Source organism: Hypomesus nipponensis, chromosome 26 (genome assembly GCF_054491055.1).
Source record: "Hypomesus nipponensis isolate SF chromosome 26, ASM5449105v1, whole genome shotgun sequence".
NCBI lineage: Eukaryota > Metazoa > Chordata > Actinopteri > Osmeriformes > Osmeridae > Hypomesus > Hypomesus nipponensis.
The window spans coordinates 4753520-4779723 of NC_140386.1; the positions used below are offsets into that span (position 1 = coordinate 4753520).

Sequence of the window (26204 nt, forward strand, 5' to 3'; positions counted from 1 at the left end):
GGATGTTTTAACCACATTTATTGAAATTAAAAGGAAATAATCTACAGAAATCAGACATGCAATGCTCAGAAAGTAAATACAACGCAAAATAAATACAAAATAAATAAAAGTACAAAATTCTGTGAGTAATTTACATCTCAGCTAAAAAAAGGATAATTACTCCATGAAGCCTATAAGGATCTGAAGACAGGTTTTGAAGCATAATCTACACAGAAGAAACACCTGACATACAGGAGAACTGTAATAAAATGTCTAAAAACAAGCATTTGTCAATTAGTTCGGTATCAACTTTATTTCTTTATTTGTTACAAATACACATTTCCCTGAGGAAATAATGTCCACTGGAACATGTACAATTTTAGTGGCTGATCGGTTCTTAAAGTCTCTCGATGGTCTTGTTTAAAAAAAAAAAAAAAAATCTAAATACAATTCTAGAGAATAAAGGTGTCAACCCTTGGAATCATGTACCTGTAAAAGATCATAGGGCTTTCAGCATACACTCAATCGGTTTGATATAGTCATGTCTTGATAATCCATTGAGCCAAAAACTATTAAGCGCTTTCATAGAGTCTGAATTTACAAGATTGATGGTAATCATAAAATATTAAGATTACAAAAAGGATTAAAGGTGCACCATTATGACAGTTGATAAATAATCATTGTCCCCAAGCAGCAAAATAATCCTTACAAGGATAGATATTGAAAGTAAATCAATAAAAAGACACTGACAGCATTGCACATTCTTCAGCATGTGACGTTTATCTTGATTTCACAAACCGAAAAAATAAAACGTTTTTAGCATAGAGTATCTAATTTGCCTGGTTTATTTGCCCAATAATGTGGAATCCCTTCTTCATCAATCACTAGACATACATAATTTACACAATACAGTGACAAATGCTCAAGTGCTTGGTTACAAAGTCAATACATCTCAGTCAAGATGCCATTATAATCCCACCTCAGAATCATTGGTTCAAACCGTCAAAGAAAAGCCAAAGGCATCTATTCCAAACCAGCTAAATCAACACATTACAGCCCTGTAAATGAATAACAATAACCAAACATAAAACCCAGACAGAAATTTAAAATGTATCATGACAAAACAGTACCAAAAGTAAAAAGCAACAACAAAGCCCTCTGTTACAAAAAAAAAACGGAGACGTTTTAAATAATAGAATGCTGAAAATGAGCAGAATACTGTAAATATGCATCTCAACAAATACAGCATGTGTTCATATTATTACCAACATGAGGTCCATTGTTTTTCAGTCTCATTCTGAGTTGGTCTTTTAGAGAAATCGGAAAATATGAAATGCTCAAATAACTTAATTGTATTAAAATCTTTGGGGACTGCAGAATGGGAATATTTTGGTGCTAATCTTGAGGGTGCTGTTCAAGTATGCATCATGATAAAAATAATAAAAATAATTGAACTATCCATTTCCATTTTGTACATAAGTCTGTACAAAACAATACAATAAAACAAAGCAACATTGGTCACTATATTTCTCAATATTTGTGATATTTGCAAGATTCTCTGCAAATGAAAACATCATGTTCCATGACTCCATGATCTTTTTTTACCCCTGGCTAATATTAGCCAGTTTCTATAGAGAAATGATTTGGTTATTAACCACTATCCTGGTCAAAACCATAAACTATATCCACATGATCTGCACTTCAGCTAGGCTTCATGATCAACCGGAAAAGAATGATTGTATATCACGATTTACTTTAAAAGTCTGATAATGTAATCCATTTCAATTTTGTGAACTCAAAATACAAATCATAATGGATGTTGTCCATAAATTCTTACGTTGCCTTAATTTATTTGAGGTTATTTACGGCTTTGCTACTGGATCATTGAGTCAAGTGGGGCGGAATTTCAACAACTTAATCTGATCTAAAATCGTTACAACGCTAGAAACGCTCATCATTGCTGTGCAGCAAATAATATTCATGTGCGTACTAGTACATTTACTGTATGTGTAAGTGGATCAAAATGCATGTTCGGTATTCTGTAAATTCTGATATTGACAATGTATTTTGAATACTGTAATGTAGAAGAGCAGAGGATACATATCTTGGACCTTCACCCGGTCTTTCAACTATCCTAGCCATAAAGCATACTGACATGCATTACCACAGCAGTGTACCTTGGTACAATGCGGATGCATGGCATGGCTGTATCGAGTGTGCGCACAGCAAGCAACTGACAATCACAATGTTTGGCCTTTGACTAGTAGGATTCTTTGATTGGTCTTCCATAGGAAGAAAAAGCGAAAGAGAAGATCTACTAAAAAAAAAAAAAAAAAAAAAAAGACAGACAGTAGTATTCGACCATGGCTAAAATCACAAGATTTTGTAGATCGAGAAGAGCTTTGGAAGGTCTCATGTACGTGGGTTCTGCCCGTGTTCTCAAGTAGATTTGCATGCCATCTCTACACGTTCTGCTCCTCAAAGCAGACAGGCTGCTATGGCAGACTCCTATATTTCTACCATCTTGTAGAAATGCTGTGGTGGTATTCAACCTTGTTTCATGCAGGTCCATGCATCTAATCCCCTTGGTAACTGCTCAATTGGAAAGCATGTGTGTCTGATAGGTGCACACACACACACACACACACGCCAAAACACACACACACGCCAAAACAAGTACTCTGAAAGATCTATGGGTGCCAAGAATCACAGAGGCCGTAGATCAGAATCCTGCGTAGGTCCCCTTGATTTTGTCAGTTCTCTGCATATTTAGCGATATCGAAAGCAAATCACTGTGCATGTGCGCATATTGGACAGCAGATCTTTTATTGGACAGCAGAGAAGGTCGGGTTGAGGGCTTGCGGGGGATGGGGGGGGGTCGACACAAAACACGCGTGTTGAGAGTACGCGTGTCAGCCTACATTAGGAAGAGCAGGAGGGCTCTGAGGAGGAAATAACACGGCTCCATTACATGCATCCGAGGTGACCTGGTCACACACCTCTCCTCCTCCCCCCCCCCCACACTCCCTTCACTTTCAGAGTCGTCCATGGCCATCCTCAACAACTCGTCGTCGTGGTCCAACTATTGTTAGAAAAAATAAAATAAAACTGTAGGCGGGGGTTGGGGGGCAGGGGGGGTGCTAGGAGTCGCCCGTTATCTGGTAAGAGCCGTTCTCTGGTCCTGGTGGCGGGGGTTTGGCTTCGGTGGTGGTGGTGGGTTTGGGGGGCCAGTCGGGGTCCACGCTGAGCTCTTGGGCCAGGTGCATGTAGAGAGCCTTGGGCATGGTTCTCCGCCTACAGCACAGCCAGGACAGACACCGCCGGCCCCAGAGGTCGATGCCACTCTGAAGTCGTGACGACAAATTAAGAAAGATAAAACTACAAAAACACTTTATATTTGATACTTTTTTTTTTTTTGAAAGAATGACTGACATGCACTGTATGATCAATGATGTATATGAAGTAGAATATATATGTGTCAAAGATGTATGCAATGCAAAGCTATAATTACAATATAAATATATAGGAGGAAATAACATGGCTACATATACATATATACATACATATATATTTTTTTTATTATTTTTATTATAGCTTTGAATTGCATACATCTTTGACAATGACCTTAAAAATATCATACATGCATCCAACCAACACTTGTTGAGTGAGCAGCTGCCTTCCTGCACTTTGCATGATTGTGAATATTTCACAAAAAGGAATCTAATGGAGTCCAAATCATATTCATTCCACCTTTCCTACCAATTTCTGGAATGAATCAAAACGTTTCCGGGACCTTTGAACACCCATCCTTATTGGCTACCAACATACCCCTTGGAAGTTACCGTGCATTTGTTGTGTCCAGAGTACATACCTGCCTTTGGCTGTTCTGTTTGCTCTCGCACAGTTTGAGAAGAGACTATATACAGTTGAAGGAAAAGCTGATAGATAAACGAGCAGCACTCTTATTGGAGCCACTGGGATGACGAGGCAACAACATGAAAATCGGAAAGGAAGGAGTAAAGACGAAAAGTGATCATGCTCAGGGAGGAGTTCTCTACCCCCACCCCCCCCCCCCTCACCCCACCCCCCCCCACCCCCTCCCAAGGGCACAAGAGGGAAGAGAGGCACAAACGAAGCACATGCGAGAGGAGCTGGTTACGTCGAAAGAGTGTTTGGTGACATGGAAAGAGGAGGAAGGAGGAGGACAAACGGGATGAGAGCACCAGACAAGAGGGAGAAGAGGGAGCGGGGTGACATGTCCGATTTTCCCAACCTGGTGTGTCGGGCCGGCAGCAGAGGTGGCGCCATAGCTGCCCTGCTTGTCTCGGCTGAACACAAGCTTCCATAAGACGACGTCAAGCACGAAGGTCTAGGGAGTAGCGCAGTGTGCAGGGGAAAGAATTACAGGAGGGCTACTTGATCACACTGCTACTTCCAATAGATTTGTGCATGTTATCCTCATTCCTTCAACATACACTATGAAAAGGGACATTAAGGGTGATTTTTAGAGGCTGTGCATTAGTCGTGAAGTCAGGAAGAGAGGCAAAATAAGATGGTTATTATTATTTTTTTCTTTCAAACTCACATGAAGATTAGAGGGTTGTTGGTGATTTAATCTACAATAGGTGGATAGCTACTCTTCATCAAGAGCATTTGGGTCATCGTTATTGGCGATGAGTGACTAGGATCTGTTGGTGGTTGGTGATTATCTACTCATTGGTGGTGTAAGACACGGTGGCACCCTTTAGACTTGTGTGCCGAGAAAGCGTGCTTGACTTGGGAGGCTACAATGCAAGTCGAATGATTCTAGAACGTGAAACGAATGAGCGCACTGCGCGACAAACGTTTGACCTGAGGGGGGGGGGGGGGAGGTCGGAACCGTTGGTGCACGGTAAAGATGAGGAGTAGGCGTGGCCGCGTAGTGGGGCGTGTGCGTGCGCTTACCTCCACGAAGACCGCCACGGCGGCATTGACAACGATGACGCAGAAGAGTGTGATTCTCCACTCAAACGGCACACACACAATCTGAACAGGGGACAGACATGTTCACGGTTGCCTTTCGAGCGAGATTTGTCGGGAACAGCGAATGGTTGGTTCAATCGGGGCTGACGGGCCACTCACCTCTAAAAAGTCGTCGATAGCCTCGACGGGGTAGAACATGATAAAAGTAAGGAATAGGTAAAGGCTTAAGGCTGACAGCACAAATGGCCCTGCAGAGAACAGAACACACGCAGAATGATTCGCCACATGCAACACTAATTAAGGGAGTTTGAGATTTGGGGGGGGGGGGGGGTGACAAGGGAGTCTTACAGTTTTTGTAGCTGGGTTGCCTGAAGGGCTTGCCCTTGGAGAAGACGATGGCCACGATGAGGTACTGAAAGGAGGAGATATAGAACAGGCTGGTGTTCTCGTAGTTCTTGATGTTGTGGTGGTCCAAGTCCTCGCTGGAGTTGTGCTCCGGAGAGAAGTTGCCGTAGGAGGTGACGTTGCAGGCACTGCGAGAACAAAAAAGGACAGTTCGGCTCAACGGGTACCTGTGATTTGTACGTTGGCTTTCGATGGAAGCGTTTTGGCAAAACGAACCCCCAAAAAAGCGTCCAAACGCCGCGGCGGCATTTGCCATGTTGTACTCACTTGGACTGGGGGGTCCAGATCTCATACCAGTGCTGGTGTCTGACCCAGAGGAAGGCGATGGTCTGGAAGCCCAGGCAGATGATGATCTGGGTCAGAACCGAGAAGAGCAGCGGGCCCGAAATCAGCCCCGAGGGAGGACGTTGGGACACCAGCTCCTTCCACGCTGGGTTCAGACTCACTGGGTCGAGAAAGGGAGAGGCGTTAGAAGGACATGAGAGAGAGAAGACATTGAGAGAACGGGGGACTCGAGCGAAAAGAGTCAATCTGCAGGCCTTTGCGTGTTGGTTCTCTCCGTTTATACTCACTCGTGAAAACGATAACGAGGATGATTGCGATGTCAATGAAGAGGAACTGGAAGTCTCCCAGGTTACTGAGGATCTGTGAGAACCACAGACAGCCCAAGTGAGAACCACAGACAGCACCAAAAAAAAGCATTCATGTTGTGCCCGAGCCCTAGACAGCTCTATCACAGATTTTCCTAGCAAAAAAGTTTCCTAGCCAAAATGTACTTGCTATTCCCAAACATCTTCTCATAAGCATGGTCATCAGATGTGTATAATTGACATATAATGCAATTGAAGGATCCTCTGAAAAAGCTTAGGTTTACATTTAGGAACCCTTTTGAGCTCTTTAAGGTGCTGTTCAGAACCCTAAATATTTTTTGCTAACTTAAATGTTTCTTTTGGAACCGAAAAGAGTCCTGAATGGAAATGTACTGTTTATTGCGGAACTTAATCGTTTGAGCAGTTTTCTATTCTTAGAAATGATTCCATTTAAAAACATCTATTGATTGTAGTTCCTGCTTCAAACAGGCGGCAGTAACAAACACTGCTAAATAATGCATCTCCACCAGAGGGTGGGGGCAGAGTACATTTGAAACGACCCGCCGAAGGCTACTCACAGAGTAGAGGAGGGTGACGCTGATGTACTGAATGATGCTGTACAGGGCCATGAACTTGAAGACGCAGAAGGAGGTGATGAGAGCGGCACGGCCCTCTCTGCAGACGGACAACAGCGTGTTAGAGGGGAGTCAGGCGGCTGAGCGGTGAGGGAATCGGGCTGGGGATCTGAAGGTCGCCAGTTCGATTCCCGGCTGTGCCAACATGACGTCTTGTCCTTGGGCAAGGCACTTCACCCTACTTGTCGCAGGGGGAATGTCGCTGTACTTGCTGTAAGTCGCTCTGGATAAGAGCGTCTGCTGAATGACTCAATGTAAATGTTAGACGGGGCCTGTTGTCGTACACAGCGAGTTGGGCCAAGTTACCTGATGAGACTGGGAACGCAGGAGATGTTGGGGGTGCGCGAGGTGAAGGGGGAGGCTACCGAGGCCTCCAGTTCCGACAGAGATATCCCACCATGGGCCCTTTTCAGCGCCTAGATCGGGAGATGGCTAAAATCACTGACCGATTCAGGTCACCACTTACACAAAAACAATCCAACGCTGTGATTCGCTGTGATTCGCTGTGAAATGCCCCAAGTTACCTGGTCAGCAGAAACGGAGGAAAAAGAAATAAAGCTGGTACTTACCCCGCAATCATTAGCACCATCTCCACACATCCCTACAAAGTAGCTGGACAGGGAAAAGGAGAACAAAAGTATGTTGTTGACCCGAATCGAAAAGAAACGTCTGAGAGTGTGTTGTGTGTGAGCGCGTGTTGTTACTCACTCTACACCCTGTAGAGCCTCAATGAGTTGGGTTTTTTGGTCGGGTGCCATTCGGGCGAAAACCGTGCCGTGAAGGACCAGCTAAAAACAATCAAACATCAGTGGAAGATAACAACAACCACCATTCACAAGCCATTTCTTACGTTTTCTTCAACAATTATGCGTCCCCCCCCCCCCCCCCCCAAACTCTACCTTCTGAAGCAGGTCTTGGAAGTGTTCGGTAATGACGGCAAAGGACTTGCCACTCATGGCAAAATGGTACTGCTCCTGAGCCTTGGGCTTGTCTGTGTGGCGCACGTCCTCCATGCTGATCTCCACATTCTGAGAGAAGAGACCCAAACACAGCAACTGAGTGACGACTGTTGCTGAGGCGAAGAGGCTGTGAGAAACATCGGACGTCGTCGGCTTTGAACGATGCCTTTCGCGTCTCCAAAAATCGTACGGAATGCCAGCGCGCCCCGTGTTTGCGACTCAACCCAAGTCGAGGCGCGCGCCCCCCCACACCCACACCCACGCACCCTATAGTTGGCGTCCAGGTCGTGGGACTGGCTGGGCTTGTCTGCGTAGCGCCATGTGATCTTGGCTGCCTGTCCATCTCTGGGGTGCAGGGCGTCTGCAATGATCACTTTGTCTAGTGGGGGGATCATACCGCAATCCCTCGCCACGGAGATGGCAGTCAGCATGTTGTCACCTGAGACACGGGGGGGGGGGGGGGGGAAGAGAGAAACGGAGGCCGCGATATAGGTCTCGAAAGCTGGTAGAAGCTGTTCAGATAATATGTATCTGCAAATGCGCATGCTGCATACGCGGTTCATTTTTCTAGCCAAGTGTGGGCAAATCATTTTAGCTTTGATCAAACCGCGCGCGTGTGTGTGTGTGCGTGCTCACCAGTGACCATGACGGTACGGATGTTGGCTTTGCGGAGGTTTTCCAGTACTCCAAAGGTCTCTGCCTTGAGTTTATTCTGCATGATGATCAGGCCCAGGAACTCCATGTTGGCTTCGATATGATCCCTGGGGAAAACAGAATGAGGATCCGTCATCTCAGACAGTACAGCCTTTGGGATAGAGCGAAGAGCCGAGGAGTGGAAGATACCTGTTGACATTCTGGACTTTGTGCCAGGTGAGTTTGGACTCAAGGCGGCGGTGGGCCAAGGCTATGACCCGGAAGCCCTGCTTTGTGAAATCCTCCAGAACACCTGCAAAATTCTCTGGAACTACACACACGCAGACACATAACCGTTTATACCTGGTCTTATAGATGTTGTGCTTCGGTCAACTTGGAAAAGGTTCTATATGCCCCCCCCCCCCCACCACATTACATTTACACATACGACTAACTTAACAGACTTGCAATCAATGACTCAAGTGCATGATAAACATACAATGTGAGCAGATTTGCAAGGAAACTCGTTTGAAGGTATTACCCGTGTCCTTCTTGCAGAGGCTGGCCACCACCTCTGGCGCCCCCTTGAGGTAGGCATCCATGCGTTTCTCCCCGAGGAGCCGGGCCACCACACTCATCCTCTGGAGGGCGGAGGAGAAGGGGAACTGGCGCACAATGCCGATTTCATAGGCCGACTAGGGACGGAGCACACAGTAGAGATTTTAAACCCTTAAAAAAATATAAGAATTCACGCAAGAAATAAATGAATGAAACCAAATCAGCATGCCACTTACCGACAACTCGTACAACTCCTGTGAGACAGAGGTGGAAAAAGACGAACAAAGATCATCGGTCCATCAGAGAGATTATTTGCAACTTGATTTATGACGATGAATGATGACGATTTATGATGATGACACTTTCGCAAGGGGGGGGAGGGGAGAGATTCTAGCACGTACCATATCCTGCTCTGGGGAGGCAGTGGGCTCGGGTGGAAGCAGCTGTTTGGGAGGCCGCACCACGGTGGGCATGATGAGGTTGTGATGGGACGTCTCCTCCTCTGTGGCCTCCTCCAGGATCTGAAGGATGGAGGGATGGAAGGAGGGATGGGAAGAGGGTGGGAAGAGGGATGGGAAGGAGGGATGGGAAGGAGGGATGGAAAAAGAGTTGGAAAGAGGGGATACCAAGTTTAGGAAGCATGAACAGTGGGGATCAGATGGCTGAGTGGTTAGGGAGTCGGGCTAATAATCAGAAGGTTGTTGGTTTGATTCCAGGCCGTGCTAAATGACGTTGTGTCCTTGGGCAAGGCACTTCACCCTACTTACCTCGGGAAGAATGTTCCTGTACTTACTGTAAGTCTGCTAAATGAAACCGTAGCTCCAAACCTTGACCTGCTACACTTGGTAGTCACGCTATCATCTTATGAGAATGTTATTCCCAGCGAGAAAGAATGTGAGGGAGACTGAGGGCAAAGGTGCACGATTAAGAACATCCAGGGACTAGTCGTCACGCACCCAGCCTGTGGCCTCGAACATCTTAAGGTCCAGCGGGTCCCCGGAGAGCTGGCCCTCAATCTTGGTGAGGGAGTGGCAGGTCGACATGCACGCCACAAACTGGGACTTGACCAGGCTCTCCTTGTAGGCCTTCTCCTCTGATGGTTGGAAACTGGGGTTGGGGGGGGTTATGGGAAGGAGGGAAGGACAACAAACGGGAGGGATGAGGAACCATTTTAAGGGAGTCGATTTCAAGATATCTGCCCACAGTACTGTACTATAGTGAGCGGGCTCATTCAGATTCTCCAACTTGACTGGAGTCCGAATTTTGACACAACCCTTTTAAATGTACCTTGTTTATGCGGAGACGATTATACGTTCTTGATTACACGATCAGGATGAAGTTAGTAGTTCATCTGTATGTGGTTTATGACTTCTGGTCCATCTTACCTGCCATTCTCTACCCTTTGGATACCCCATAGGTCCAGTCCATCTTCTGTCAGTGTGCCTGTCTGAGAGGAACAACCACGTGTTAGTGATTGAGACGATGCTTACTGTGCTAGATCTATTCAATAAGATGAAAAACTCAAATAAAAGCAGCGTTATTGGACCGCATAATTAAAACTTATTTTCTGAACTTTCAGATGGCTTGCTCTGCTTCTTAAAAAAAAAACATGGTAATTTATTCCCCCCCCATTTTCATATTTTTTCCGTTTTAACGTGGGGACTTAACGTGGACATCCTAGGGTGCGAGACACCGAAGAGCTGGCGGTTCTGTCTGGGTCCTTACTTTGTCAAAGCAGACCAGGTTGAGCTGTCCACAGATGTTGATCCTCTGTGGACTGATGCAGAAGATGCCGATCCGTTTGAGGCGGCGCTGGGCGTAGACGATGCCTGCCGTCAAGGCAGCAGGCAGCGCCGGCGGCACAGTGATGGTGATGATGTCCAGGGACTCGATGATGATAGTCTTGGCAGGCACCTTTGGACAGGAATAAAAAGGGGTAAAATTACATTCACTTTTATGTCATTTATTTTGATATACCGGTATATGTAGTTTTTTTAGAGGGGCATTTATTATGCTTTATTGGACAGTTTTGACAAGCATGACAGGAAAGGCAGAGAGAGAGAGGGGGAAAAACATTCAGCAAAGGGCCATGGCCAGATTCGAATCTACGCTCCTGCAGCAAGGCCTCAGCCTACATGGTACTCACTTATCCGGTGAGCTCCCGGGGGGGGCGCCCAAATCACATTTACCCTTGACAGTACCCATTACATAAGGCAGCAACTAAAAAAAGGCAACTGTTGCCTACACATTGTCAGAAATCAACAAGTTTCCACTCTAAAACAATGACCGTATTTCTCGGATATAAAACCGGCTTGTACCCCGATTTTTTAGTTTTCTTGTGGTTGTACAGCTTATATTTCAAAGCGCCGTACAGCCTGGTTTTAGAACAAAAAAGTGGCTTCGACCCAGGATCTCTACAGACCTTGCAGCTACGTAATTTAAAGCTCAACACTGGAACGGGCTTATTGAAAGAGGAATTATTTAAGGTGTCGTCTCAGTTACACTATCAGGGCTTGAAAATACAGTGACTTGCTAAAGTAGGCAAATGGCTAGTAGAAAATACAATTTCATAATCATTTCAGTAAATCAAATAGCTGCAAGACCCAGTGAAATGTTATATACAGCTAGCAAACCAACATTACTAACATCGCTAACAACATTGGCTAACCTCAGGATTTGCAAGCTAGCTAAACCTATACAATATCTAAAATAATTTTGTAGACATAACAATGGATTTTGCCACGCATGGACATACTATCCACAACCAAAGTGTGTTACGGCACGCTGTAAGATCGCCTATAGTCTACTCATGCATTGCTTGGTATCATTGCCCCTGTATCAAGTGTGGCATATATTTCAGTGGGGGTTGAAATCCGATACAAACACAGTGTGCTCCGGTAAAAAAAATAATACGGTAAGAGGCATCCTTTACCTCTGCCCCTCCCAAAAAAAAAACATAACAAACTCAACTGCCGTCAAGGCAAAACTCAACCAAATCAAACCAACCAAAACTCAACCATACCTTGTTCATGATGCTGAGGACTATGGAGTACACAAAGCCGATGCCGGCAACAGCCACCAGGCACAGCAGGAAGAGGTAGGCATCACGATACAGCTTGAAGTCCGTCGGCTTGGGGTAGAGGATAGAGCGAACCAGCTGTCCCTTGGCTGTGCTGAAGCCTGGAGGAGAACATGGAAGACATGAATCCAGATACGAAGGAGCAGGAGAGGGGAGGGAGGGTAATAATAACAAAATGCACAACTCGACAGGAGGATAATAATAACAAAAAATGAACCACATGACCAAAAGTGTACCTGTGCGGACCACCACAGCCTTGACCAGTTCTCCGGAGTAGAAGCGGGTCTGGATGACGTGGGTGCCACAGAAGAGTGTGTGTCTCTTGTGCTCTTCGGTGCTGTATGGTGTGTCGTCCTCCAACGCCTTGTCCCCCTGGGCATGGCCTGGGTTGGGGAGGTTGGTCTTGGTTACCGGAACACTCTCACCTGGGAAAGGGGAACAGAGAAACGAGTTATGAAGACTGACCGCCTTGGATTTGATATGATAGAGAAGATGACAACATGGGATGGGAGGATAGGAGAAACAATATTTGTGATGACAAAGTTGTTAATTGCCAGCCCCATCCTAATCGTGCAGATATACTCTGAACCTGGTGTAAGGCTATCGCTACAGACCCACGGACATTTTCAAGAGAGTCAATGGAAGTGAGTTCATCACAAAAGTGGAGCGACGCAGTGATTTGGGAAAGGTGTCTTTCTCTGCGCCAATCACAATCTTGCTAAAAAACAAACCCTGCACACGTGCTGCATGTTGTGAGATTGTCTTAGACCATGCACAAGACACATTCTCAAATGTGGATATCTTCTAGTTGTATAAGCATTTACATGCAATAGAAACTACTGAATATGCCGCTTTTGTGTGGAAAAGCAATTATTTGCGTCATAAAGCAAACAACTTAAGAGTTACAGAGTATCGGGAAATGGCAGGGGTTCAGTGCTTCACCTGTGAGCATGCTCTCATTGACAATGCAGGTACCGCTGATCAGCACAGCATCACATGGCATGATGGTCCCGTTGCTAGGGATGACCACTACGTCGCCAGGCACCAGGTCTGTGGACAAGGCCTCCTCGATCTCTGTTGGTGGACAAGATAGGTGCGGGGATGACAAAAAGAGGAAATTAAGAAAAAGGAATGAAGGAGATAAAGCACGGTGGGGGGGGGAAGGTGGGGATGAATTGGAGAGAATATGGAGAGGAGGAGGAAGCTGGGGGGAGGTCTTGCTCACAAAGACATCTCTCATTACTCATGCCCCTCTGGGCTGAAGTGAAACTGCTGAGGTGTCATATTTACAGGTCAATGCACCAGGAAAAACACACACACACACACAATGCTGACATCACCAGCATACACAACAAGAAAGACGTTTTATAGTACATTCAACAGCACACACGGCTTTCCATAATAGTTACAGAGGTGGGTGACAGACGGTACTATGCTGACCTTAATAATAATAACAAATATTCATGTTTAAACTTTTTTTTATATAGTGCTGGAGCATGACATCTAATATGCACAAACAAAAATTACATTAACCCTTCTAATTGTTACCTGTGTAAATGTACTTATTTGACACGTAATTAGGAAGTAAGCTTATATCATATGGGAGCATTAAAATAGAAAAGAAAAAAAAAAAAAATTCAAGGGTTTTTCTGTTGGCGCTAGGCCGCCTTAGTTTTAATGCCAATTGAAGCTTGTATAGACTTGTAGCAGTGCTAGGCTTTAAAGTACAGTGCAAAACACTACATTACTCTAATACCCTCCCAAGTAAGTTCAAAAGCCAGACAGGTGTTCAAACGCATAGGCCCACGAGGGACACTATATAAAAAAAGTTTACACAATTCCTGGCCGTGCCAAATGACGTTGTGTCCTCGGGCAAGGCACTTCACCCTGCTTGCCTCAGGGGGAATGTCCCTACACTTACTGTAAGTTGCTCTGGATAAGAGCGTCTGCTAAATGACTAAATGTAAATGCAAATCAGGCGAAATCTTTGAACGTCTCAACTTACCGTTGTTGGCCCGGCACACAGACACGCGGACGACACTGTGAGCTGCCACCATATCATGAAGCATGACATATTGCTGAGGGAGAGACAGAGAGAGCAGAGAGCATGAGGCAAAAGACTAATCAGCGAGAAAAGGGGATCAAGAAAACACCCAATCTCGTGCAGTGCGTCTGTACGGCTGCATTAGCAGACACCTGATGAACTAAAACAACCTCATCATGGGATACTCGGGCCTTTGTTTTATTTGCTCCATGACAACCAGTTCCAGTTGGAAACAAAGGAATACGATTGTCTCCACACTGTCTGACCCCCCCACCCCCCCCCCCCACCCTCCCCCCACCCTTCTAGCGGAGAGCAAGTTGGGAAAGGCAACTTGACGCTTCAGAAATGGAGGTTTATGCTCGGGAGGTCTAACAGTTCTGCTGAGACGACACCCAAATGTGAGTGCGTGCACCATTGTCTTCCATGCGCGTCACACTCCAATCCCCGCAGTGTGAAGCGGTTATGCAACTCCTGTTCTATGAGTGGAGCGGAGCCCTCGAGTGGTGCCCTTTGCTCCCGGTGGTACAGGCAGGTTGTCTAGACAACATAGCCTGAGAAAACAGTCATGTACAAACTTTTCCAACGAGGAGTCGACGGCCCCTATCCAGAGACGGAAGACCACAGGAGGCAGCAGGGCGTGAAAGCCCTATGGGGCTCCGCTCCACTAGAACTCCAGTTACATAACTCTGAGAACCATTGTTCTATTTTGTAGACCTCTGCCCAATAGAGGGTGCTTTGCTGTGGTATACTAGACAGATAGCGCCACAAAGTCCAAAAGGTTCTGCTTGCTGACCAAACACATGACAATAACTTTGCCTATGGTAAATAAGTTCCATCCAAAGTTCTGCTCTATAAATACAATGTCACAAGTACCTAGCAAATTAATGTAAATTAACTAAAACTTTGAGTGAAAAAAAAGAGGTTTGACAATTTAACTGTTTTCAGGTTGAATTGTCTAACTGGATAAACCCATGAACGTGATGCCATACTACGCATAAGAATGTCTAAGTTCAAAAGAGGTCGCGATTATACTCTGTGGGGTTTGTGTGCGTGCTCGTTAAAATTATTATCAGCTCCAGAGTATTTTCACCAACCTTTTTAGTGGTGTACAGAGAGGTAGTTATGGATATGACGGACATGAAGACGATGGCGATGGCGTAGTAGTAGTACTCATCTGCACTCCAGAGGATCACACTGAAGAGTTGGAAGATGTAGAAAGGGTTGAGGACCTGGAGGATGGAGAGGCACAGAAATGAAAGCAAGAAAGAGAAAAAAAAGTAAAGCAAACATTACTCACAATTCCTCGATTGACTTTCTATGTGTCCGAATTCTCGTGTTAAAGTTTGTATGTTTTCCTGTGGCGTGAAATATTCTACAAATGATACAAACTATAATATAAGGGTTAACTGAGACATTCATTTTCATGCAGATACAAAAATCAATTTCTATGTCAGAATCCTAAAGATGAGGATTTCTAAAATGTTGCGTATGCACAAATGAAGGTGTACGCCACTTGCTGAGCAAAACTTTGGCATTTATCAACCAACATTTTATTATGGGAGAATGACCTATGTGTATACATCTAAACTTGAGGTAGGAGAAACTGCAACTCCAACGGCAGTAGGATAAACTGTGAATGAATTTCACAGTTACACTTTCACTTTGAAAGTGAACACTTTCAAATTTATACCATCCTGTAAAACAAATCTAAATATTTGGGTTAGGGTGCTTTTCACCTATCATATATGAAGAACATTCTCACTATGAAAATTCACACAATTTGCAAGAGAAAAAAATATATAAAATCCTTGAAGGTGTCCAAATCCCTAAATGAGACAATCCTACCTCTTTGATTAGCAGCTTGAAAACTGAAGGCACTTTCACTGATATTTCATTTACTCCAAAGAACAGTCTCCTGCCAGGGTAAAACAAGAAAAAAAAAAAAAAGTTAACCATACCAAAGCTTGAGTACAATCAGCACATTCTCCCCCCCCCCCTCTCTCCGTCTCTTGAACATGCGCAAATCTAGATCAAAGCAGCCCAGTTGCTCTGTGCGGCAAATAATGGAATTTGTAAGCAGCTACCTGTATTCTTGTTGGTTCCTAGTTAGCCCAGTGCTATGCTCTGAGTGTATGGTTGAGCAGTTGACCTGCAGATCCTCCAGGCCTCTACAGCGAGTGGTAGGATAGGTTGGGAGACAAAGCACATCGTAAGTATATCATGTTGACACACTACCATAGTTAATAGTAACATTTCATGGAGAATTGCGTTCAGTCCGCATGTGCATATTGGCTGGTGCATTGCTAATAGGACAAAGTGGAAAACTAAAACAATACAAATGACATTTAAAACGTTCTTACAAGAGCATTGTTTAAAAAAAAAGCACAACTCAGGAATAATTAAAGGGTTGGCATTCACAAAGAGGCCATTGCAAACCATATAATATAAATTAAAGATTAAGAAAGATAAAAAAAAATCTCTGAAAGGTGTTAGTTATTAGAAAAGCGGTTCTATTTGTCCATCCAGGGTGCCAGACTTCTATGAGAGTCAGGAATTTGTTGGAGCGTTTGATTCAAGTTCACAGACAGAGAAAACTGGGAGAAGAGCAAGGTAACATGTGATTGCGGAATTCTAAACATGACTTACAATGACTTAACGATTTGACATAAAAGTCAGACTTGTCCCAGGGTTTAACACAGAACCTTGTGCTTTCATTATAGATTAGATGGTCTTTTCCACAAAGAGAAATTCATTTTGTTCAGTTCTGTACCATCAAAACAGATGATAAAAGTGCAACAATAACAGTACAAAACACAACACTGCTAAACTAAACAGGAGGTATGATTCAAAAAGTTGGCCCTCCTGACAACGCTATTGTGCCCCAACGGTGTCATGCATATTTGCGTGTACAGTATAGTTCTACTACATGCTACTTGAACATTACATGCCGACTTACAACTGGGTTGGGAAATTCACAAAAAGAATTGCGCAACAGATTTTGACGGTAGAGGAAGTATAGGCAAGGAGGTTTAGTTACTGAATGTAAAAATCAAAATAGACTTTGAAAAAAGTCTAGCCCAAGTCATATATATTTTTTTTTTTTAAGAACAAACGTAAGACTTACAGTAATGCTTCAAAGTTTTGGCCCACGTCATTCCAGTAGTACTTTGTGCTGTGGAGTGTGAAATAGCGGATCTGATGGGTAGAGAAGAGAAAGACAGTGAATAAGGACAAATCCAAGCCGGTGTTTTTCAATCTGTCAGCAGCGTTTGCTTGTCTGTGTGCTACCTGAGTCGGCTGGTACTCTGCATATTTCTTGATGAACTCCTGAGCTGGGGTGTCTGAAGGGTTAGGTACGTGTCCATTGACCCCAGCGGGGGTCTCCAGGCTGTCAAATGGGCGTCTTCCTGGGGCTAGCATTACCCTGACCTTCGCTAGGAACCAGCGCTTGAACTCGTCCTGTAACACAGACAGGCACAACTTAGACCACCTGTGTATGTGTGTGTGTATGTATGTGTGTGTCTGGGTTTATGAAAGTATAACAGAGTTAATATATGGATTTGTAATGATCCTTATAGTAGTGTTATACTAACGTACAGGTGTTTTATAAATTATGAACCAACAATTAACCAATTCATGTTCCATACAGTGTACAGTGTTACCAAATTTCCTAATAACATTACGTGCAAACCAAAGAAAATGTTTCCCCCCCAAAAATAGTGTATTATTTGAAAAATATTCAATATTTTCAGTCACAGCTCACTGCATGCATGCATCTGTGCGTACACAGGTGAGTCAAGAGCAGGCGGATACGCACAGTGGATTGGAGCAGCACCACCTGGGCGTCTCTGACGGTGGTCCGCGTGCAGGTGGCCTTCACACACCACTCAGGCATCCAGTACAGGAGCAGGAGAAGGAAGCCCCCGGTACACAACACCCCCAGGCCCACCAGGCCCACGCGCCAGCGACACAGCCGGTACCCTTGGAGCTCCTGAAGGGAAACACGGGGGGAGTCCAGAAAGTCAGAGCTCCAGCCTGGAAAGCAGTTCTTGCCTTCTCTTTATTTACTTGCCGCCTCTTACGCAAAAGGACAACAACTTCATATTCTTTCTTGCTACTTTTTAAAAAGATGTTCTTTATGTGGATTTTTGGAACTGGTGTGCCCCAATCGAGTGGGACTAACAACCAATCAAGTGGCAGCAAGGTGTGGGATTGTTTCAAATTATGCTCCAAATGTATGCGAGTGACAGAGAATGTGCGCGTGAGATTGTGGCAGAGAGAGAGAGAGACAGAGAGGAGCAAAGGTACGCGCCATCTCATCCTCCTCCCCCTTGTTGATGATCTTCAGGTCTTCTTTCTCCATGACGCTGCAGACAAGTCACCAAGCCCACAGAGAAATGCTGATTCACTGGAAAGACAAACAACCATGCAGTCAGTTCCTATTTGTGGCACAAACCAGATGACCAGTGACCAAACAAACATCCCTAAAAAGGGTGTGAATACCTCATTTGAACCACCTGACCTACTGTGAGCATCACACATCACATGGATGCTGACCCATTTACAGCAGTTTGTGTCTTTCAGACTTGAAATCAACAAGGCACACTTTGAAGGCATTTTCAGCCATATTGGTTGAACCACTTAGAAAATCCAGAACCTGGTGTACATAGTCCCCCCCCCCCCCATTGAGAGTTTTACATGCATTTGCTGAATAGGCCCTGCTGCTATGTTTCATTAGACAGCATTCATTTCTGGCATCCGTGTAGTTATATAAAATAATAACAATAATAACAATACAATTTATAGGTGACACTCCCTAAACAACGGGGCTTGGTTTCTATTGTCTTTTTTATTTTATTTTTTACAAATCAACCACTGCATTATGTTATATTAAAATAAGATATTGGGTGGAATTGCTTACTCTCAATCATCTAAAGTGAAGCTATTGAAGCTCCACACGGGGTTCATACTTGCCTCAATCCCAAGTAATAGTGTCCGTGGGGGGAAGTGGCCACATACAAATGAGTTGGCGTGACGGTCTGTCCATAAAAGTTTGCCACAGCCGTGCCACATTCAACCAACAGAGGACAGTGCAACCCTACTTCCATGTTTGGCCTAGGCGGCTCGTTAATCTCCTATCAGTGTCCATTGTTGTGTCCAACTGTTTCATTCTGGTAAGGGAAATCAAACAGCTGACCAACCCGATATGGGGCTCGGCATTCAGTCATGTCCGCTTTTCCCGGAGAACAACAAAGTAAGACAAGGGAGATGTTGAATGAACTTAAGTTATTAGCAACGTATTACAATTAATGTATAAAAGTTGTGGGCAGGCTAATTGTCAGCTGTCAACATGAGGGTCTGATCCTCTGTGGTTGAGCACCGTGCTGTCATTAGTCAAACATTTTTACCTCAGATATGCTTGCTGGTTTTACGGGCTTCCCACCAGATTACCTGGTTAGCTACCCAGCAGTGTACAGTGTGATCTTGGGGGGGAAAAATGTCCATGCACGCTGTGGTGCCAGCTACAGGCTATTGTAATAGTTTATTTATATTGGTAGTAGTAGGTAACAAAGTTTTACAGAGCATGATGCCAATGTGAATCATTCCTTTGCTTTCATTACCGAGGTTCTTGCTCTCTACATGATCCAACTACACTGTGATTGAAAAGCCAGGTCCTTGAATCAAGTATAGCATCAGAAGAAAGGGAAAACTACACTCGGATTTCAGAAGTAGGTTTATAGTGGTGCCACTTGCTCATCAAACAGTGCCGTCTCTGTTCAACACACTGATATGCAGTTCCTTCAGGGCCTTGAGAAGAAAATGCTGTTAGATTGAGTCAGGATGGCGGCTGCAATTCAGAGGGGCTTTTTTTGGGGGGGCAGGCAGGACATGCTGTCATATCAACAATGGAGAAACGCACGGCAGGCAGGCGAGGACAAGGAGAAAGGCTGAGGAGAGTTTGTAGGGGCCAAGAGAATGCTCCAAAAGCCAGAGAATGGAGGGCAGGGGGGGGGGGGGGGGTGAAATAAGGGAAGAGAGACATAAGCGAGACGGACAAAGGGGAAGGGGGGGTGACCCTGGGTTGGGACGCTGCCTGGGCTCCCCCTGCCCTCTGCCACCTGCCCCTCGCCCTGATCTTATCTGCCCCGCTGCGGTGGGGAGTGTGTTCCCTGGCACACAGCGGGGATATTTTGCTTGTGACCAAGCCCTTCCTACCATTTAACAGCACGGGATCTGGAATGGCGCTTCGCCTGGAGGCTGGACAGGCCTCTCTCGTGTGTGTGTGTGTGTGTGTATATAACATATTACTGATAAATAGCACAAAACAGATTTCACAGATTAGATTTTTAGGAAAAGATCAAGTCTAACTAGCTGTCCTCAAATAATATTAATTCAGTATCCATAGGGGTCAGATGGCTGAGCGGTTAGGGAGTCGGGCTATTAATCAGAAGGTTGCCGGTTTGATTCCCGGCCGTGAAAAATAACATGTCGTTGGATAAGAGCCTCTGCTAAAGGAACAAATCCAAAATATCCATTCTTGTGTAGGTGTAGCAGATAGTTAAAGCACTGTTACACGTCTTGAGCCTGCCATAAAGTGATCCTTTATACAGAAAATAGCCATTCTTGGCCTTGCATAGCTTCTTCAGTTTTACATTGTTGGTACATAGTCACAGGCTACAGAGAAAGCATGGCTAATCAGCAGCCCCAAATGTTTTTTCTAATCAGGACTCATAGCATCAATAGCTCACTTTTTAACCGGAGGTGAAAAAGTAACAGTAATGTTTGTAGGGTATTGTGTCAGGCGTTGTGGAAGGGAGGCTGTGGGGACTGTCTTTGAACCTAGTCCAGACGTTTAAATACAGATCCCCCAATTCATGTTTTTGGTCAGACAAGCCCCTGGAGAAAGACAAATGTAACTAACTGAACATAGCAGACCAGCCCTGGTAGGAAGTACCACACATGGCAAGCTGAAACCAGGTATTCTCACCTTAGGTGTCTGGGCGGTGAAGTTACCAGGCTGTCCTTCTCCCCGGTTAACTCTCTCACAACACCAACCTGGACCCCTGAAAGACACACTTTTCAATGACCTATACAGAAAGTAAGTCTGGGCGATAAAACAATACTAATGTGTACTGCTGTAGACACCTCCTCAAAAGCTATTCGAAAATTGTTCGATAGTATTACCTAAGAGGCAAAAGGCCAGGAAAACAAAGATTGCACAAAGTGCCCAGCTTTAGCATGAGCGAGCAGAGGGTGAGGGAAAAAAACACAGGTTCTCTCGTCAGTATGGCGGTTTCTCTTAATTTTCGGTGTAAACAATATTAGAACGTTGGTGCATTAGCCCCTCTGTTCATGGCTTTGTTGCCAGCTTGTAAAATTCTTGAAAGGTATTATGAGCAAAAGAAAGCAGTTGTTAACTGATTAATTGTTGACAAGGATTAAGCAATTGTTGCATCACACTTTCGCTTTAGGGTTTAGGTATGCTTTTGGACAAGGACATTACTAACGTGTACCAACAATAAAACGTTAGTGATGTGGCCCAACAACGGACGCAAGAAAAGTTGACCGAAAGAGTATACCATCCTTAATTATCAGTCAGCGTTTTGGACTTCATTGAGAAATCTCAAGCAAAGCCACTAAAGGCTGTCTGTAGAGTTCTTCTTGAGTTTGTTGACTTGAGACCCTTCCATCTCCTTCCTTTGCCCCCGTTTGCCTTAATAAAGAGTTGTATTGCAACGTTACAAACCACACGCAAATCTGTCCTCAGCAAACAGTAAAGAGCCAACATCACACACCCCCTTTCAAACTGTCAAAAATGCTAAGAAATATTTGACCAAAAATGAGCAAAGTCTGGTAGGTGGGCTTGATCGGTCACCTTTTCCCCACAAGACGTGCAAACCTAGAAAACATCGCTTTTCCTGTTCTAGTTCGAGACCAGCATTAACTGTAATAAGCTGGAAGATCATCTGACCGTCGCCGTCTGTGGCCTGAGTCCAACACAGAGGAGATCAAGAAGAAAGAGTTGCGGGTCAAGATGAGACCCAGGATTAAGGTGGCGTGTGAGGTGGCATGTAAGCTGGCGAAATGAACAGTGAAACAAACCGAGGGAGGAGAACGAAAAATAGAGATCAAACATGCACAGAACTCTTAAGTCGGGCCACATGCTAGTGGATTAACTGTGGCACCGCCTCGGAAAACTAATGAACACTCTTGCAAAGATTAAGCAAAATGACAAAACTCCTTGGGACAATTGTAGAAGGCTACAGCAAAAACAATTTTGATTGTGTGGAGCATGTGTTCGTTTTTCTAAACAATGACAATTAACCTTTTGGGGCAGTTTAAAATCGGAAACACATCTAAAGTTAGAAAAGGCTCACTTTCAGCATTCCGACCCATTGCCAGAGAAACTGTTTAAAATTGCTTTCCCAAATGTCATAGTCGTTTTCATTTTAAACCCCCCTTCCAGCCTCATGAGCCACAGAGAAAGGAGATAACCTGGGGCAGACTAGGTTCATGTAGGATACCTCTTGGGACGGACAACTGCGTCTATCTGGCTTGCACCTTCAGCTTTTTTGCCTAAATATTTCTGAATATGGCTTATGAATATCTGAATATTTCTAAATATGGCTCTGTCTTTGGTGTCCTTCTTAGGTCAGTTAAATTGTGGCTTAGATCCTTGAACCATCCCTGTTCCTGCCGTTGGGGCTTTGGTTTGCCTTGGCCGATGTAAAAACAAACAATTGGGCTGCAACTACAAAGACCCACCTCTGCACCGCTGCCCGATGGCTCAGAGGACAAACCCTACCAGGTTGCTGAAGGGACTTGCACCATGTTAAGATATGTCACACCCCAGCTCCAGATCAACATTGGCAGACCTTCTGTCACAGGCTGTGGTCTTTGAGTTCACCTGTGAAAGGCCCTTTAGCATTGGCTAAAGGCTCGGAGGGGAGATCAGTGCCGCACTCCAAAGCCCTCCAAAACCAACTCCAAATCTTCTGTTTGGCAAGGACATCCTGTATGCTTGGAACCCGAGGGGAAGACTGTTTAGCCGTCATGCTGAGAAGCAGACCACAATTTATCAAACTACGTAAGGTGCCATATACAAAGCTAGATGACTTGTCAGAGTAGACAAAATCATTTCAATTCGTTTGACCATTTATTTTTCCCCAGGCACAAGCAAATGTGATTGGTCAGGGGAACAAATGACTCACCATCCCCAAATCATCCTTATTCCATCCATTGGATGAACAGTCAAACCGGTATCTGTGCCAGCAAAATTCTGCTGGTGCCATCGCTGTCATGTGTCATAAGCGTTTAAATATTACCACATTGCAACTGCTTTTCCAAAATATATCACCTGAGGATGTGACAGGTTTGATTAGATCTCCAATAAAAAAAGAGACTCCAAGAGTCCAAATCTACAATTATGGTCACCCAGGACATTGACAGGCAAATACTAGCCTAGTCTTATTCTCAGACGCAAATATGTGACAAAGGTCTCATCACATTGTTGAATTCTCAGACATAATTATTATTGTAAATAATCTTGTGGGCATTTAAGACCGAAGGCAAACACTAAAATATTGTGAACCTACATTCTATTCTGAACATAAACACAGTTGGTCATAACCACAATGAGACAGTCATTGTGAGAAAGTGGCGCACAGCCACAAGGTGTGAACTTTGTTCCACAGGTTCTTCAGCAATCAATGATGGAATTGAAATTGTATATTAACTTGTGATGACATAAGAGTCGCAAACCAAAACTAATAATGATAAGGCCCACCATCTTGTTATGCATTATCACACTCATGACTAGCCTATGACAAATACAGTGCGAGAAGCACCAACAGAATACAAACCAAAGTGTAGATCAGTAAGGCTGTATGGATCACTTCAGCTAGGCCTATTGTTCCTTTTGAACGACGAGCAAATCAGCCAGGTGCTATAGTGATTCATAGCATTAACCTCAGTAGCTGTAGTTTTTTGGTTTGAGGGTGGTCTGATACCTCAAGCTCTTGAATACTTGCTATTTGTTGAGGTTGGTCAGCTATACTGGTTTGTGTCAGTGACACTTGAAATGTAACAGAAGAAAATGCAATATTGCCCAAATAGCAATGCACCATTTTTTTTAAATAAAGTAAAGACACTTATTAAATCAAATCAACTAAATATTTAGGTATTTCCACACAAAAGGAGACACCTTTTAGCATAAAATCATACAGGGGAGTAATTCGGTGTACGGGCTGAGCTACCATAAATTAGATAGGGGTGAATGTAGTCACACACAATTCATTTAAGTTTATTGTCACTAGAAGACTATCTTTAATGCATCAGGGCCAAGATAAAAATGATTAATCTCTTTATGATACAACCAATTCGAAGCTAACCTAGAAGACAACACTTTGCATTACTAAAATGCTCAATGCTTATGTGATTTCGCCAAGTGTCATTTCGCATGTGGCTTCACATGTTCCTCTGCCAAGTGTCTTGCTGTGTCAGACAAGGACTCATGGTGAAAATTGCCTGTCTAGTAGAAAAGGCTTTAGCCGTAGTTTTTGTGGTTTAATTATGCCTTCTTTCTTTTTCGACACTATACATAAAGGTATGGAGCCAAGTTAGTCTTGGCGTGCTAAAGAGATACTGGCATATAACAGGCAGTAGCCTAATACTCTTTAAACCAAACATGACCAACATGTTGTGACTTCCACCTCACAGAATCGACTTTCTCTGCGCAAAGACAGGATGCAAGGTAGTCAAGCCAGCAGTTTGAAAAGAACACATAAAAAGGCAGACAGTCAACTGCACATTTTTGACATATGGCCTTACCTTGCTGGCTCCTTAAATGGATTGTATGTCAGAGCATATCAGATGAGTACAAATGGATGGTTCTGTGTTGGGTTCTCAGTTATCAGGTCAACACCATGATGAAGACTGTGCTCCCTCACCTTAAAATTTTAAGAGCATCTCCCAAAACACTCACTAGTTAGACTTACTCTTGATACTCACTAGTATTACTACACTTGTACTTTAGTATTAGAAAAGTATTAGTAAGGCTCTCTCTACGTTAAATGACCCTAACCCAACAAAAACATAATTTAGCCGCGGTGGTAGTGTCATTGTCAAATGTAAATACATTTTTTTTGGCTACACATCAGTGCCAAAAATCTCCAAAACACCAGTCTACCCAACCAATTACCCATACTCGCTCAATGTACCCCCATAAAAAGTTACTCTTTGACGTAAACAATATGGACCTATTTAAAACGTCTATAACGCAAGCAAATAAAGTTGTGACTATATTCTAGTTTCAATTTGTAGTCTCGACAATAAAATGTGTCATGTGTTAGTTCGCAAAATAATTACAAATCGTCATTGAAGATCGTACTGTGACACAAACCTGTCAAAAATTACATACCGACACCAAGAGGTTTTTACTTAAGTTTGAAATCTTAAGTTATATAAAATAAAGCCACTTTAAAACCAAAAACTTTGAGTCTTAATCATGGCCAAGGTATGGCCACTTACCTTCCCAGCTACAAAAGCCGTATTTAGTGGCGTTTTGTTTGACAGGTCGTGGCAAGTGTGTGCTTCACACAGGAGTCTGTCCGTATAACCACAAATATGGAGCTAGCTAAATGTTACTTGGCTTAGATGCTCGTACCTGCTAATATATAAATATATATATTATAACAGTTTAAATTAACTGGCTATTGTATTGATCGATCCGTCAAATACCTATCAGCCTAGGTATGATCGCGTAGGTAGCTAGAAATCTTCCTGGTTTAACGTGTTAGCCGACAAGCTCGCTAGCACTAACGAGCTAGTTAAGTACATACCATAACAAACATTTCATCAGAAGGAACCGTTACTCTTGAATTGGTTTTCCCATTAAACTGAAGTACCCAGTCCAGTGATTGACAACCAAGAGACTATTTAGCTAGTGTGTCATTAAGGCTGGCTCCAAGATTCACGAATGACCAGAATGGCAGACACAGCTTCTGGCATTGCTAGCTGGCTAAATAACGTCAGTGGCTAACACATGTACTGGCGTTAACAGTCCAAAAACGAGTCAAGACACTTACCAGAATCACCCGGATCATTTAAAGATCATCTTAGAGTCATAATGAGACAAAAGCAGTTGTTGTATCGAAAATAATACGTCGTTGAAAAGCGATCTTGGTAGAATTTACTAATCGAATGTGGTCCCCACAAAAGGAGATGGAAGGTGTCCTACTGACAGTTAGGGGCTGTGTGGCTGTAAATTAGTCGTTTTGGTGAACTGCCCTGAACTGGCTGCGTCCCTTCTTCTTCTCCTCTGCTTATTTTGCCTTCCGGAAGAGTAGGAGCGGCCAACGC

The 26204-nt window shown here is 44.1% G+C and overlaps 1 protein-coding gene across 2 annotated transcripts; it reads right to left on the minus strand.

Annotated features, from left to right (window-relative positions):
- On the minus strand, positions 1–26204 carry LOC146221095 (polyamine-transporting ATPase 13A3-like). 2 transcript variants are annotated; one of them, XM_084692667.1, is made up of 34 exons: positions 25931–26203; positions 20833–20908; positions 18157–18252; positions 17662–17835; positions 17133–17303; positions 16969–17039; positions 15929–16012; positions 15690–15759; positions 14939–15073; positions 13806–13878; positions 12743–12874; positions 12037–12225; positions 11744–11901; positions 10447–10635; positions 10107–10168; positions 9678–9828; positions 9123–9242; positions 8958–8975; positions 8705–8858; positions 8374–8494; positions 8167–8291; positions 7797–7969; positions 7471–7599; positions 7280–7359; positions 7141–7183; positions 6878–6987; positions 6515–6611; positions 5919–5991; positions 5614–5791; positions 5290–5474; positions 5101–5189; positions 4924–5004; positions 4253–4348; positions 1–3323 (listed from the first exon to the last, which is right to left on the minus strand). In XM_084692667.1, exons 3-34 carry the CDS (start codon positions 18205–18207, stop codon positions 3120–3122), a joined length of 3786 nt encoding a protein of 1261 aa, XP_084548793.1. In that variant the 5' UTR covers positions 18208–18252; positions 20833–20908; positions 25931–26203; the 3' UTR covers positions 1–3119. The 2 variants fall into 2 exon arrangements, with proteins under 2 accessions (XP_084548793.1, XP_084548794.1); XM_084692668.1 differs by lacking the exon at positions 20833–20908 and having other exon boundaries at positions 25931–26204.

What these genes read in the sequence shown, in the direction of transcription:
- LOC146221095 (XM_084692668.1), bottom strand. Translation starts at nt 18,207, where the DNA reads ATGGAGAAAGAAGACCTGAAGATCATCAACAAGGGGGAGGAGGATGAG. An exon ending in CAAAACTTTGAAGCATTACT is followed by an intron (nt 16,013 to 16,968) that starts GTAAGTCTTACG and finishes CACTCGCTGTAG; the next exon opens with AGGCCTGGAGGATCTGCAGG. An exon ending in GCAACCCAGCTACAAAAACT is followed by an intron (nt 5,190 to 5,289) that starts GTAAGACTCCCT and finishes TGTTCTCTGCAG; the next exon opens with GGCCATTTGTGCTGTCAGCC.